This window comes from Gobius niger (genome assembly GCF_951799975.1).
Source record: "Gobius niger genome assembly, chromosome: 1".
Taxonomy (NCBI): Eukaryota; Metazoa; Chordata; class Actinopteri; order Gobiiformes; family Gobiidae; genus Gobius; species Gobius niger.
In genome coordinates this window covers 66,555,907-66,572,673 of record NC_136852.1, presented here as the reverse complement: position 1 = coordinate 66,572,673, position 16,767 = coordinate 66,555,907, and the positions used below count along the sequence as shown (strand labels likewise).

Genomic DNA, 16,767 nt, shown 5'->3' with positions numbered 1-16,767 from the left:
TTTTATTTTATTTTATTTTATTTTATTTTATTTTATTTTATTTTATTTTATTTTATTTATTTATTTATTTATTTATTTTTTTGTTTTTTTGTTTTTTTACACAGCAGAAGCTAAACTCCGGTCCGGATAGCGGCTGCACTGTCTGACAGCGAGGGAGCGCACGCGGCACATCCTTCACTCATCATTCCGCCTCGCCTCGTGCCGGTGGGTCTGCACTCTGCAGCAGCCTGCCCTGCAGCTCCCTCGGGGATGGCCCAAATCAAATGCGGAAGTTTACACCCAGGGAAGCTGCCGCCTCCGCCGTCACTCGCCAAATGAGTGTTGACATGACAGTTGCACGGAGAGCTGGAGGAGCCGATGGTTCATGACAGCGAGGAGCGGAGACCTAAGGACTAGGAGAATCCTCAGTGTCCCGGGAGCCTCTTGAGTGAACTTCGGACGCACGCGCTATTATTATGGCCTCAATGGGCTCCGCTGAGAGACGGGCGTTCGCTCTCAAAATCAACAGGTAAGTTTGCAGTTCTGCCTGTAACGTGATTGCTTTGGCCGTCAGTGAACTTGTGCTCGGGCTGGGATTCGAGCTTTGTCTTGACAGGAGCTTCCACAGTGGAGCAGGCAGGCACATGTTTGCTAAAGGTTAGTTCACTTTCTGTCCCGTTAAAGGAATAGCCTGAGGTATATAACACTTCCCAGGACAACTCAAGGTAAAGTGTCTCTTTTTCTTTCAGCTGTATATCTTTATACCTTATTTCTCTCATATGCTCGCCTTATGCAACCAGTAACTTGATCTTTCAGTCTCGTTTTTCAAGTGTGAGGATGCAGATTCAATATCTCCTGATAGTAATACGATCATATCCTGTGAGTCTTTCTTTATTGTGTGACTGCCTCATGTGTGGTTGTTCTAAATGAGGAGCCATGTGTGGTCATAGTTCCTGTGACACTGGCCAGGTGTGGAGGAAGTATGCGTGTGGAAGCCTATTGTCAAAGTTCTTCTGTACAGCTTATTAAAACAAATATCTCTGACAAGGCTGTATACTGAGGGAAGGAGTAGAAGCAGAGCGAGGCTGATGTGTTAAAACGAACTGCTTCTCTGGTCATTGTTTTTCCAGATCACCACCACAATAGGCTTGTTAAATGGCTACTTTATTGCACTTAGCCGCCTCTTCTAATGGAGATATTGCACAATGCTGAGCTCAGCTGCTGAGGGATGCAAGGGATTTGGGGTCACACAGTCTGACTCCAGAGATGAGGCAGCAGAAACAGTGGGGAACTGCATGCTTTTGTTGTACAGCGTGTGGTGTAAAGCTGATTCTGCTTATACACTGTGGAAAGCAATTAGTTGTGCTTACTTTAGATAAATGTGAAATAACTCTAGTGACAACGCATTCCTGCAATGTCTGAATCACTTCAAATTAAAGCTAGTGTCATGGTCGCCGAACTTCTGGTTTCTCCTAAATTGACAAAAAGACACAGGAAGACTCTGCGTGGAATACATTTGCCATATGTGGACTTCCTCTTTACGTTTGGAAGACATTTGTAGGAAATGGAGTGTGGAACTTTTGTGCCCAGTTTCACTTCACTATTTTTTTTCTGAATAATTGAATGCTTGAAATACATGCCTGGATTTGTGTTTTGCTTATGTTGCTTTTGTTTTGGGCACCCAGACGAAAGTGGCACAGGGAGAACAAACTGCACACAAAAAGGCCCCACATATCCTGGAATCAAACCCGGGACCGTCTGCGCCAGCATGACACGGGCAGCGATGTGTTTTTAGCCCGGTCTAAACTACTTCATTATCGGTCATGCTCTGTCGGTTCACTAGCAAGGACCACGTGACGCCACAACAGAAGGTACAGTTTAAAGGCACACTGCGTAACATTTTGGGCTATACTGTTTCCATCAACACCAAACATGCTCCTAATGACCAGCTCGACACAGATAATGCTCTTTTTACAGTGGGTAATCAATGAATGGATTTGTATGAGGACCTAACCTGTTTAAATCTAAAGTTCCTCTGCTGAATTTAGTCACATCTCCATGGAGACGAGCTGGAGCCGCTCACAGCAAAAGCTCATGTTTGTTTGTACATTTATGAGGTATTTTTCAATGATGAAAAAACATCTGTCATAAAATGAATGCTTGTATTTCAATATTGTTTATTGGGTAAAATGTTACGCTGTGTGGCTTTAAGAATTTATTAAAGGTGAGATGATGATGATGATGATCGCTGGGTTTCAGACGAACATTGTTGAATGGGCTGGGCTAAATGGGGCATCTGGGTAATTAGAGGTAAAGGCAGGAGTGGTTGGTTGTGAGGAGAATGGGTTGGTTGAGGCGTTGTCCTGCTCCTGAACCTACTCAATAGAAAATTAACTAAGTGTGAACTGACATTAAAGGTACACTGCGTGACATTTTGGACTATGCTGTTGCCATCAACACAAAACGTGCTCCCAGTGACCGGCTCAACACAGTAAAGGCTATGACTGCTGTGGGTAATCAAAGAATGGATTTGGATGAGGATCTAACCTGTTTAAATCTAAAGTTCTTCTACTGACTTTAGTCACATCTCCATGGAGACGAGCTGGTGACGTACCCGCTCCCGGTAAAGACACAGTCAAGTAGGTGAGCCGCTCACAGCAAAGGCTCGTGTTTGTTTACATTTATGAGGTATTTTTCAATAATGAAAATATCGGTCATAAATAAATACTTATGTAAATACTTAAATAAGCAGAACTACTGTATGTAGGACGTATTCTAAGTATTCTTACTGTTTGCTGTAAGACGCCCCAATTTTTTTTTGCTGAATTTGAAATTGTCTTTGGCAGCTGGTCATGGTGTGTTGCAGACGTGTCCCAGGGTCACACAGGGTTGAGAACCATTGCTCTACATCAGTGGTTCTCAAACTGTGGTACGGATGCCCCAGGGAGTATGCAGGACGTGCAAAAATATTTTGGAGGGAAAAACCCTCACAGATATACGGCATATTTCGTTGTTTGCAGAGGATTTTGTGCTTCTTACATGATTCAATTGCAGTCTTTGTGATTTGCTTATAACACCCAATAAAATGGATTTTCTGTTTGTTTGCCATTAACGGTGCAGCTCTGAGCCCTGATGATATAGAGGCGCGAAACAGTACTTTCTGAAGCAGGAGGAGGGTTGTCCCGCTGAAAGTGAACAGAGGTCAGATCATGTGATGTTCTAGTGAGCTTATGTGAACAGGTGTGCAGGCAGCTGTGGACACGGGGGCCTCACTGGTTTTTTGTGTGTGTGGGCGGGGGCCTCACCAGTGGCAGCAGGCCCCGGATTGAGTTGCATATAATTTCCTCTGGGCACCGGCTAATGACCTCCGCTAAGCCTCCAGGCAGTAGGTGGGCCCTCCGGAGATGGCCTCTGGGGTGCCACCAGAAGAGGCACGGAGTGGGGCTGTAGTAAGTCATTGTAGTCATAAATACTACGTGATTTTTTTAAGGTCTGTCATGTGCTTCGGAACTAACTTACTGCTGTGAGGGATAAAAGCTAGAAATAATAGAGTAGTGCTTTTAATGCTAGGGATTTACGAGGTACAGAAAGTATATCAGATACATAATTATGTCAAGGATTTTCTACTTATTTCCTCTGAGCTTTTTCAAACAAAAAATTGCACAGATCTACTTATGTTTTCAATAATTTGTCACCATGTAGTTAACCTTTGTTCACACTCTTCAATGGAATGTTCAATCACTGCAGATCCGCTGTCCAAAGCATTTAGTCAAACATGTCGTGACGTCTTGTAGTCACTAGAAGCTGCCACGTCCTGCTAAATAACCTCTGTGTTAGTGGTCCTCCCTCTCACAGGAAGCTGAGTTGCGATGGTGCCGATAGCAGAAAAGACCATTAAGTCTGCAGACATGTGATAGGATGAGACTCACAGAGGGGGCATCTCTTTGGGGGGCTTCCCTCCCCCCCATGTCCTGAATGTACTGACCACCGTCTTCCTCTGCTTTTCCTGGGGAGAGGAGAAAGATTTGATAACGGGCCAACGTGTCCCTGCACAGATTAGCAAGTGCTATTGTCCATAATTCTTTCAATGTGAGTTTTCTTTAAAGCAGAACTATGTAACTTGTTTACCTTAATAAATCCTTTTCGTAGTTTCTCAGGGGGTAATACAAGTGTTAATGGGATGATTGGAGGGTCTTTCATCTCCCCCGGTGTCTCTGGCCAGAAAACCACACGTGCAGCTTTCCCTGCACCGGGTCGTAGTCACCAATACACACTAATGGAATCATGAAGAAGAAGCTAACAGGCTAACGGGCAAAGCTAGCTGCGGGCTAGCACCACTTAAACAGTGTTTACAGCCAAGTTTGAGTGAAAAAAAGGATTTCCATTGTGTAATTGGATGTACAATATCCCTCTCTCCCTTTGTCTTTTCTGTCAGCGTAGTATTTAGTCTCATGGACAATTAATGAGTAAAAAACCGTAACATGCTACAACACCTGCAGTGGCGCTTATGGCTTCTAGGGGCATGAGTTGCTTAGTACTGCTTTAAAGGAATAGGCCACCGTTTTTACATACTGAGATATGTTCTTACCTTAGCTTTGACGAGTTCTTTAGGACCTGTCTGATCTTCCCCCGTGCCTTCTATCACGTAAACACAGCGCAGACGGCGTTAGCATTTAGCCTCTCCCCCTCTCCACTATAGCTCCAAAACAGGTCAAGATAAAAGCTACCAAGCTCTTCCACGTTTTCCCTATTTAAATATGGTTACGTGAAGTGTTACACTACAAAGTATAATTACACAAAATTAAACAATGTGGATTTTCTAAGCGGATAAAAGGGGGAACTATATTGTAAGGCGTAATAATACCAGGAGTAGTTTGGCATCCGCACAGTAAAGTGAAGATTACTGCGCAGTAAAGTGAAGATTACTGCGCGGATTTCGAACTACTCCTGGTATTATTACGCCTTACAATATAGTTCCCCCTTTGATCCGCTTAGAAAATCCACATTGTTTAATTTTGTGTAATTATACTTTGTACTGTAACACTTCACGTAACCATATTTAAATAGGGAAAACGTGGAAGAGTTTGGTAGCTTCTATCTTGACCTGTTTTGGAGCTATAGAGGAGAGAGGGAGAGGCTAAATGCTAACGCCGTCTGCACTGTGTTTACGTGACTGAAGGCACGGGGGAAGACCAGACAGGTCCTAAAGAACTCGTCAAAGCTAAGGTAAGAACATATCTCAGTATGTGAAAACGGTGGCCTATTCCTTTATGTTCCTCTTTCACCAAAGCTGCACCCTCTGCTAGTTAGATGTATTATTACATTCGTAAAACATGTAGTAGGAGTAGGAGTATTTTATAACTCATTATTTGAAGTTATGCATAAAAAAAGAAAAAGCCACAATAAAACATGTTGGACAAAGTGACATAACTTTTTATCTCCAAAAAAAAAAAAAAAAGAAAATTTGCAAAGGCTGGATGGACTATTGTAATGTTTTATGCCTTGGCCTCAATGTCCTGCCAATAGGCCTCATTTTAGGTATGAGGTCAGTAAAATACTTCCGCAGCAAGTCTATTGTGTATGTCTCACTTGGCTGAACTTGTTTTTACCTTGTGCAATGTGCTATTAACACAGTGACGTAATAATAATATCCTTTGCCATTCGTAGTGTCCATCCTGTCGTGCAGCAGAGTCGTCCATAAACATAATAGTGGAACTACACATGAGTAAGCCTCTCTTTGGGGACTATTAATTAGCGTGACGATAGCGCCGTGGGTAAAGTTGGCTTGAGGGAATGCTTGGGCCATGATTGCAGAAACGCTGACTTGAACACACCATATGCACACACAGCAAGTGCAGGCCTGCTGTAGACACTGTGACGTCACAAAGGAGGCGGCCTTTTCTATTAAAAGATCGGAAAATAGCTTTGATGTAGGTAATCGTGGCCCATTTTCTACTCAAGGCTTTAATCAACAAAAATCTGTGTTTAATCACTTTGTTTTTGTATTTTTTGTTACGTAACATATAATGCCAAGACTGCGATCTCAAAAAGGTAGTTTAAAAAGTCAAAGTAATGCATAATATGAGCCTTTTGAAGAAATAACTGGGAAAATTCAAGCTGTGTTTGAGCAGACTGACTGCTGGCTGTTCAGAGTCATTTGCATGATGTGAAAGTTGACACCGATAGTAGACCAGGCATTAACATAACATTTAAATGCTTGGCAATGGTAATACAAACATTGTTCATAGACTAACATTGGTTAAAAACAATTAATTTATTATAGTGGAATATACTCAAGGAGGATCAAAAAAGGCTTCATTACCTTGCTCTAGGAAATGTTGATCTGCTTTAATCATGCCGTAATGTAATCCACACAGGACTGGTTTGTTTTGTTTACATTGAATGCAAGACCACATTTATAGTCTGCTTCTTGGCATTTAATAGTATCAAATGCCAAGAAGCAACGACTTTGGTCTTTTGCATAGAAATGTTGTCTATCCTGTTCTTTTGGTCAGAAGGTCCTGTCCATGAAGTTTCTAAAAGTGTGGTTGGCTGACCCTTGTTTGTGGATTTTATTTTAAGACGTCTTTGTGAAAGTGAAAGAGCCGCGTTGAACGACGCGCCTCCTGGGCTGGTCACCGCGGTCACTGTTGACTCTGGATCTCCGTAGCTCTATTTAACATCAAAGCTGACAGTTTTAGACAAAAGTGGTTTTAGTGGAAACAACCAATAAGTCAGCTGTTTTCCTTCTGACCTGGCCGTGCTAGTGTTTTCTCCTTCCCTTCTGCTTCTCCAGACGAGAGCAGAGGTTTGTTTGACAGGACAAAGGCTGCCAGGGCGCTGTGGTGCTGAAGAGAATGACAGATGCTGTAGCTGCTGCCCTGATGAGCTGTCTGTCTGCCAGTGGGCAAATAATGTCCGCCTGGCTCTGCCGGCCAGGCCTGATTACTGTTTTACTGGTCTAGTCTTTTTATAGGCTACAGACGCTGGGCGTGTTACACTGACAAATCCCACGTGCGCTCTGTTACGTCTGATCTGCCTTCAAACACTGCACATACACTCAAAAGAAGCACTTGAAAATACTACTACCACTACTACCTTAACCTTAACTACTACTTCTACTGCGGTGGCCATGTGTCATGCATTGGCCAGTGCGCTACTGGAATCTTTTTACTTGTACCCATCGCTTACATCATATTGACACTGTTTGATTTTCTTTTGAAGTGGTTGCAAGAGGATTTATATGGACTAAGAATGTCAACAGCAAATAACATCAAAGCTCTTTATGGACGGCCCAGACAATATGCCCTTGAGCAGATGCAGTGTGTGGGCTCGCTTTTTTCTAACCTCATTGTTTGCCCAATGAAGGTCAAACCCATTCCTCTGTTGACTTTGAGATTGTTTGGTGATCCAGTCACAGACCTGTTGCTCTTTTTGATTAATTACTCCAAATATATAGTTTTTAGAACTGCCTTGGAGTCTAAAAATCAGCACAAAAAACAACAAACAAATCGATCTCTAGCTGGGACGATTCCCTTTGTTAATATTGATTAAGAAGAGAATGATCGGATTGTGGGGAAACCAAGTACAGCTGCAAAATGTACAACCTGTTGTTGGACTTGTTTAGAAAAGGTGAATACATGTCTCCATGGTTACTGCAAGTGAAACAGATCCTAGATGACTGCGGTCTCAACTATATTTGGAGATCCCAGAAAATCACCAATGTTAACTGGCTGAAACTCAAAGTGGAACGAACCCTGAAGGACCAGTTTATACAGAAATGGAGAGGAGAATGTGGCACTATGTCGTCTTGTGATGTTTATGTGGAATTTAAGACCGTATTTGAATTAGAAAAGTATCTTTTGTGTGAGAATGTCTCCCACAGACCCGCCATCTGTAATTTAAGAACTGGAAATAATCGACTGGCAAAAGTAGTGGGCCGATACAAAAGCATTGACAGAAAATTTTGTTTTTGTAATCTCTGTAGTGATAATGTTGTCAGTGATGAGTTTCATTTACTGTTTGAATGTTCAAATGGGGAAGTTGTCATTAATAGAGAAAAATATTTGCCAAAATTTTATGTAAGACGCCCTTCAATGTTTAAATTTATTTCACTTATGCAAAATCAAAGTCAAAATGTAATCAGTAAATTTGGTACCTTTTTTGAAAAAGGTTCTTCTGTTGAAATGATATTTGTCATTACTTTGTTCTGTTTTGTTTTGTGAACTTGTGCTCCAGACCATGGGCATGGTCGTGAGCACTGAAATAAAGAAGGAAAGAAAAAAGTTCTAACCAGGATAACTGTTCAAGCATAACTGTATTGTGTCTTTTTCAGTCTTTCTGTATTGATACTTTTATCATTTCAAAGCCCAGACTACGCACGAGTCTGTGATTGGATCGATTAAAAACTCTGCACTGCTTCAAAGCCCATATCTCTCAGTAAACAAACTACTTACAACCAACACCTGCTGAATCACACTCTTTTGGTGATCACAACATGGGACTTGGATGTTACGTCACGTCATGAAAACTGCTGTAATTTGCACATGGGACATTGTTTTCACGCGTTACAATTGTGCCCTTTCATTCTCCTCTCAGACGTCCTCATGTCATGTCAGGCCATGCTACGTGAGGAGACAAGTCTGTGAATCATAGTCATCTCTTACCTCAGTGGAGCCCCATGCTGCAGTGTGCATGGAAGGTTCAACATTATCTACATGTATTGGAATAAATAATTATATAAAGGCCTCATTTTTTTCTCACGCTATAAATGCTGATATTGTGGAAATTCAACAGTGCTCTGACAAGCCTCCTAATGCTGTTGTTGTCAGTTGTTTATAAATACAACCGAGCAGACTATAAAAATCAATCGCCCTGAAACGGTCCCGACATTATTATCTCTCAATATGTGCCTGTATCTCCAGTTCCCGCTGTAAAACACTAATGCTGTTCATTTCCATATCTTTGAATGGAGCTGTCTCACAGATTACCCATGCTTTTGATGAGCCCTGGTCCTGGCATTCCTGCAGCGCATTGGAGTTCGCACAATACAAGCTTGTGGTGGTAATTAGTAACAGAACTGTCCTCCTAACCAGCCCAATGGGGACATAATGAGGGCCCAAACTCGGCTCATGGTCTGCTCTGTGACCCAGTTGTCTTTGCCTGTAGTTGTCTCATCAGAAAGGTTCCCATTTTGATTTGATGCAAAAGATATTTAAAAAGATACACCAGATATTTTACAGAAAGGTTTCTGGTGATATTCTATGATTTCTTTAGCTAGCCTGACAGAGAGTCTGGCAGTGTAAATCTGCTTGTGTACTAAGCAAACAATGAATAAATTCAATTGCCGCGGCTCAGTTCATGCTTATGCAATAGGAACAATGAACAGTCGGCAGTTAATGTTCTGCGACACGGTTCGCCTGGCGCGTTCGCCGTTCATGCTACCTTTTCTCCTATGTATGTTTACAGCTCCTCATAATAAGTATTTCCCTGAATTCCAGGCACTCCTCTGCTGAGATCCGGAAGCACTATGGGAACTATGGAGTCTATCACAGCAGGACAAACTCCAACGCGTCTGCCTCGGTGGCCCTCACTGTGGTAAGTTACCATCACAGACGGTATAGCTGCTTTTATAGTCTTTTAAGATTCATACAGCCGTACTATATTTTGTGTATTTGGTCATGTAGCTGTATCATCACTCAACCACCATCATGTCTAGTCCCACAAGGCCCGTGGAGGTTTATGTTTACAGTGTTTCGCTTTGTTTATTATGTGTGAAAATGTGTTTAGTTTCAGTCTTGCTGTGCTGTGGTCATACTCTATATGTCTCAATCTGAACGTTACTTTACACCAGGGGCAGGCAAGTTTGTATCGTGGAAGGACGATTTTCATCGTTGCCAAAACATCACCATTGTAGCCTCACCATAGTAGCCTACGTTTTTATTGAACAAGCAGTAGATGCTTGTAAGAGATCAAAACAACCCTATAACATTCATTTTAAAAGACTCCCGTGTGTTTCCACGCAGTTTCAGATGGAAAATGTTGAAAACTGAAAATAGTTCCGCAACCCACTGTTGGGTCCCGGCCCACCAGTTGAGAATCACAATTTTACATTATCCAGTATATGACCAAGTGGGATGTTCATTTTAAATTTGGACACTATTTCTCGCATTTATAGCGTACTTGAATAAGTGTTTGATCTCTTATTGGCAGAACAATATCTCTCAAATTCATCTTGGAGGCCAAAGATTCTGTGCTGGCGGGCCAGATTTGGCCCCCGGGCCTGACGTTGCCTACCACTGCTTTACAGTATGATCTATAGAGTTCGGGAATGTGATGTCATATCGCTAAGCATTATGGGATTAGCAGAAATTATAAATTAATGGAGATTTTAAAAGTTAAAATACTGGAGTTATTGTTCACATTAAAACACTTGGGCACCACAGTGTGTTAGATGGATTTACCAGCAGTAACTCAGCAGCTAACGGAGCTGTTCCACGGCTTTTTTCTCCACTTTTTATACTGTTTTTACCTAATGTTAGTCAATGGAAATGTAGGCCAACAGCTGCAAAGATGGTGGATCTCCATGGTACCTGTGGAATTTCCCGAACTCTATTTACCATTAATTTAAAGTGATAGTCTGGAAGTCTAAATGTGTTACAAAATGTTATAAAATGTGCAAAATCGACCACCTGGTCTTGCACGTAAAGTTAGTAAAAATATATATTATTTTTTGTTAAGTCCCCTCTTCCCACCCGGCAACTAATCAGAGTCTAGTAACCACCTGCATTGACCAATGAGACGAGCTTTTCCTGTGGACCGGTCTGTCAGGTCCAATCAGGTGGGGAGGAGGAATTTCATTGTTTACTTTTGTTCTGTTGTTCCTGCTCTCCTCATTTTTGCACACTAAGGGCTCACTGGTTAAACAAGGGAGGAATTTGATTACTTTCATATAGAGCGAAACTCTCACTTTGCAAACTTACAGACTATCACTTTAAATAAGGTTGTGAGATTTCATATGCTGAATAGCTTTTTGGCAGATACTTATACCAGGGGGTATAAGTTACCCTTGGCTTACAGGCCCAAATAACCCAAATAAAACCTTTTATTTGTCATATATCGTACAAAATGTTCTAAAATTCCATGCAGTTTCAGAGGGAAAATATTGAAAAAAAGTTTCCTATAGACTTGCGACCCACTGAAAAAGGTTCCGCGACCCACTTTTGGGTCCCGACCTACCAGTTGAGAATCACTGTTTTACGTTACATACTATACCAAGTGGGATGTTCTGCCAGGGCATTTTTAAAATACTGACACTATTTCTTCCATTTTTCGAGTACTGTAAAAGGAATTTGATCTCTTATTTGCATAATAATGTTTCTCAAAATCATCTTGAGGGCCAGAGGTTCTGTGCTTGAGGGCCGGATTTGGCCCGCGGGCCTGACGTTGCCTACCCCTGACCTATACTTTGTCTTTGAATGTAGTGGAATACAGTTTGTGTTGTCCTTCAAACACATTTTTTGATTGTGAGCTTGTATCTAGTTGATGTCGTTCACGTTCCTGTTGTGAATCGCACTTATTAACTGATCCCTGTGAAGACTTGGGATGTTAGAAAGGTTAGGAAAGAGCATGAGGAATGTGTCGTCTTGGGGAGGGCAGACATTCACAGTTCAAAGTGAAACTCAGCAGACAGAATCTTAACCTTTAGGCTCATTTGCAATTTTCCACCCAAGCGGTCAGTCCTGCATGTCCTGCTTCCACACGAGTTTACAAGCATATCCTCTTCTTCACAGTGAGAACAGCCGGCACTGTGTTCATGCAGAGTCAGTGGCAATTTACATCACTGAAATTCTGCTGCATCACATCCAACAGCTTTAAATCCTCCTTTCCTTTTTTTTTTTCCTTCTTACTTTTTCACCCCTCCTCTCTTTTTGACAATAGCAAGTGTCGCGTCATGGCTTAACAGGCTTTCACCAAACCCAGCCTGACACATCTTTGATTTACCCAGCTTTGGGAAAACCTAGCTTAGCGAGTTTTAGACACCATCACCGCGGATTGTTTTCTGTTTAGTCGTACCGGATTCCTGATCTCGGCATAATCCTTTGCCGGGATTGGTTGGCTGTGCAACATACTGTATGAAGCTCTGCCTAACACATGTCCATACTTCCTTACTTAAGCCGACATGTTTTTTTTTTTTCTTCTATTTTTGGTCTTCTTCTTTCCTGTCGCCCTACATCTCTCCCTCTTTCATTTGAAGTTTTGTAAAGCTCTTAGGCTAAGCTCCCTGACGCATATCTCCGTGCGTGACTGACTGAACTTGTGCACTTTCATAGCCCGCCGTGTGCTTCAGCTGACGGGCCCGCAAGGATAGGGAGCATCCACTTGCGTTAATCTCTAACCTGCTTGGGAAGTGGGTCAATGCCCTGGCCTCTTCTAACCGACGCTGGGTGGGGTGCTGCTTGCCTATACCTTGCAGCTTACGCGCAGACAGTTGTTTGTTATCATGCACTGGATTTGGAGCACACATAAAGCACAGGGCTCATAATGCCGTAATCTCCGAGAGGATGATAGGGGCGCATTATTCAGCACAGCAGTCACGTTTGGCCCCACTAGGAGAGGTTTGTATGTGACTGCCAGCCAGTCTCCCTGTGATTCTATTTATAGAGCCACGTATTAGTTCGACATATTGTTCAGTAGAAGTCGAGGCGCGTGAGATACAGCAAAGGGAAAAAAAAATTGAGCAGGAGTTTTGCATCATAGACGAAGGTTCTTGAGCCGTGTTTAGTTTAGGAACAGGCCACCGTTTTTCCATACTGAGATATGTTCTTACCTGAGCTTAGACGAGTTGATGCTGTCTGGAAGAGCGTGGTAGCTTCCAACTTCACCCCCGTTTGGAGCTATAGGAATACATTGGGAGATACATCTTAAAGGAATAGGCAACCGTTTTTACATACTGAGATATGTTCTTACCTTAGCTTTGGCGAGTTCTTTAGGACCTGTCTGGTCTTCAATCACGTAAACACAGCGCAGACGGCGTTAGCATTTAGCCTCTCCCCCTCTCCACTTTAGCTCCAAAACAGGTCAAGATAGAAGCTAACAAGCTCTTCCACGTTTTCACTATTTAAATATGGTTACGTGAAGTGTTCCACTTCAAAGTAAAATTACACAAAATTACACAAAATTAAACAATGTAGATTTTATAAGCTGATTAAAAAGGGGAACTATGTTGTAAGGCGTAATAATACCAGGAGTAGTTTGGCATCCGCACAGTAAAGTGAAGATATTGCTGCGCAGATTTCGAACTACTCCTACTACTTTTGACGTGTTTTGGAGCTATAGTGGAGAGGGGGAGAGGCTAAATGCTAACGCCGTCTGCGTTTACGTGATTGAAGGCCAGACAGGTCCTAAAGAACTCGTCACAGCTAAGGTAAGAACATATCTCAGTATGTAAAAACGGTGGCCTGTTCCTTTTAAGTGTTGGGTGTTTCAAATTGCCTCTCATCCGAGAAGCTTTATCAGCAGCACTAATAAACTTCTTCAGTAGGCAGAGTTTTAAAGAGCAGTGGGCAGTGGTGGTCAAAGTACTTGCTTTTATTACTTCAGTAAAAATACCGATGCTACTGATCAAATATATTACTACAATTAACCTCTTAACCTCCACCTGAACTGAGCACATTTTCTCCGGGTCGGCTTTACCCAAATCTGAAAGCTTCTCGATTGGAGCTCACATCCTATGGGTCAGTGTAACGCCTCATTTGAAAGCTAAGACCAGCAAAACTGATCCTAACTTTTTTTAGCATGTTGTCGCTGCGCTTTCTGTTTGTGTCACTTTTTATTGTGTTGTTCTTACTTCTCTGGCACATTTTTGTCGCTCTTTTGTCACATTTTTCTCAAATTTTCATCACTTTTTTGTCTTTTTTGACGCTTTGTCACATTTTTGTCACGTTTTCGCCGCTATTTTGGCGCTTTTATTCAAGAAGCTTTTAGATTGGGTTAAGCTGAACTGGAGAAAATGCACTCTGTAAAGGTGGGTGGTAAGAGGCTAAAAGTAAAGGTTACTTAAGTAAAAGTACTGAAGTAGTCGCAGTACAGAATGATTAAGTAGAAAGTACAAATCAGTTCGAGTTCAAATTCCCCTCCTGTACGGCAACACGACAGAGACAAACCTTCTTCCTTGTTGCGAGTCATTGGCATTGTCAGCATCATCTATGTACACAGCGCCAACTACTGTTTTGGAGTGTGCAGTGCATCATAGGGCTTTAAAACAGGACTTAAAGGGGCTAGATGCAAGTTAGCCATTTTATTCTCACTACTGCCACCTCAGGTCATACGTGTAACTGCACCTTCTATATCAAGCTCGGGCATGACGGCACTTCGGACCCGAATTAACACCTTTTTAGAGGCAGTTGTGGTGAATAGGTCTAGGCTCATTCTACACCTTAGGACATTGTTGTAGGGGGAGGAAAATACATAATTTTAACATTTTTTAAACTCCCTATAATCCCTTTAACTTTAGAGCCATTTTATAAATCATGTATTGGCGAAAGTATTATGTTTATCTTTCAAATGGAATGAAGCTAATCAACAAAAATACTCTCAAGTAAATACTATTCCATCATTGACCACCTCTGCCAGTGGGAGAGCTTTAACTTGTACTAGCACCACCCATGTTCATTCTAAAAAACAATACTCCAAACCTGTTCCAAAACAGTAACTCCAGTATTGCAGTATATTTGTGCAACTCACAGTTCATTCCCCCTTCACTCGTTTGTCTGCAGTAATTGGCCAACTGCACATGTGCCGCTCACTTCCTGTCTGTTGAAACACCACTTGATGGAGGGATGTCTCCTTTTGTCACTTCCTGAAAGGCTTGTGATTCTTTTTTTGCATCTCAACTCATATAAATCAACTTGCATTGCCAACCAAATCGACTAATGCAAAGTTCTTGTGGACACGTGTTACTGGATTAGCTGTAGGATTTTTTTTCCTGGTGTAGCAAAGCATCACCCAAATTTGTGGTTGGAGTTGAGCAAAAATCATCGAGTGTGAGATGTTGCATTTGCATAGGTTCCTATATCCGGACTGCGCCATTTTGTCTACTTCCTTTTTTTAGTGCAGTTGTGAACCGGGTGAGTAAACATTTCTTTATAGCTTGTGCTTTGCCGGTGTGGTAGAAAGCTTAGGCATCGGTCTCTATGAATGTAAAAAGTTGAAATCAGTGGTAAATAGCGTGTAGTTTCATTGCAAATCTAGCAGTTTAGCATCATTTTTGCAGGGTAGAATCCGTCTATTGACAAGCAAGTGCCCATATAACACACAGTAGGGCCCAACAATTTTGTAAACAAATCAAATTGAAATGATAGGCTGCTGCTTGCATATGAATCTGACAACCCTAAAGTCTGGTTTGTTTACATTTCAAGCTAAGTCGAGCCTTCGCATTAAGACTTTGCACTGAGGTGATGTCGCTGGTCTGCTCATGGCTCCACAGTGAAGCAGGCGCTCATCAGAAGCATGCATAGATTTGCATGCATTAGTTTTTGTTAGCATCCCCGCTGAATGAGAAGCGGGCCCAAGACACAATGAGTGTTTGAACTTGCAAGCTATATTATGCATATGGATATCACTGCTGCCGAATCGTCACATAGTTTTCTCCAGATATAAAAAAAAAAAAAGTTGACTCTATCCATAAACCATGAAGGAATAATAATGATGTTAGCATTTAATGTCACCATAGCAGGGCCCGGACAATTAATGCTATGACTGAGGTCTTTGTTGGTGGAGGAGAATATGTTCCCTACGGTGGAGTGGACTGATGTGTGGAGACATGTCTGAGCAGATATGGAATTTGCGTTTGCGCTTCAGAGTGGCTGTGACTAATCCTGCTGCTGTAGTGATATCTATCCGGTATAAGTTTACAGTAGGTTTATCAGTGCAGTGCTAGTAGAGGCTTAAAACGTATTGCACAGCAGGGTGTTTCGTTTTTGGGCTGAATACTTGAATTAAGTGAATAATACACACAATATGTACGTTTTTTGTTTATTTTGTATATTGCCCTGCCCTATTTTGTTTACATTTTAGATAGACTTGTACTTGAACATGAAGGACTTGGTCATGCGAGTCCCTATTGTGCAGCACAGGCCAAAAGTTTGGAAACTGTTCCTATCGTAGATTCTCGAAACCGTTCATTTATGAGTGAACACATAAGGGAAACATTTTTTTGACATAAATTCTTCCAAATGGCTGCCTGTCGCTTTGATTACTGCTTTACACTTTTACCATTTGCTCAGTTAGCTTCATGATGTCGTCACAGAAATAGTTTGTAAGTACCGCGTTGCCACTGTTCGTCAACCTGACCCGCATGACCTTGGAGGACGGAGAAACTGTAGCTGCCCTCTGTCTCCTCTGATCATCTGAAACGGTGCAGCGCCTCCTGGGCTTATCCCCGTCTCAGAGCGTGGTGTCCTGCACTGGTCAGCTTCACCTCCTCCTTCCTCTTCCTCCTGCACAGCTCCCTCTTTCACCATCTCCTCGTTTATCCCTTTTTTTGTTTCCTGTAGCTCCTCTTGTGATGCCTCCTCTGTGCTACAAGTGTGGGGGCTCTAGGTGCCTCTTCAGTGTCTCAGAGGAAAATATTTGTAGATCTCAAATGGGTTTAGCTGATAAACTAGCAATTTGTTTACCTTCAAAAAGCTGCTTTTTTCAGGACCATTTTGGACTCTCAAAGTAATCAAATCCTCCAAACCTCTGCAAAAACACGGTAAAGACATACAAAAGTATCCAGAAAAACAA

At 42.1% G+C, this 16,767-nt stretch overlaps 1 protein-coding gene across 1 annotated transcript in view; it reads left to right on the top strand.

Annotated features, from left to right (window-relative positions):
* Nucleotides 1-175: 175 nt before the first annotated feature.
* The window catches only part of dock8 (dedicator of cytokinesis 8), an 82,498-nt gene continuing 65,906 nt past the window's right edge, over nucleotides 176-16,767 (top strand). Inside the window, exons 1-2 of the mRNA XM_079553156.1 lie at nucleotides 176-508; nucleotides 9,480-9,576. Of these exons, the coding sequence (XP_079409282.1) occupies nucleotides 456-508; nucleotides 9,480-9,576 (150 nt within the window). The 5' untranslated portion in view covers nucleotides 176-455. The remainder of the gene's footprint in view (nucleotides 509-9,479; nucleotides 9,577-16,767) is intronic.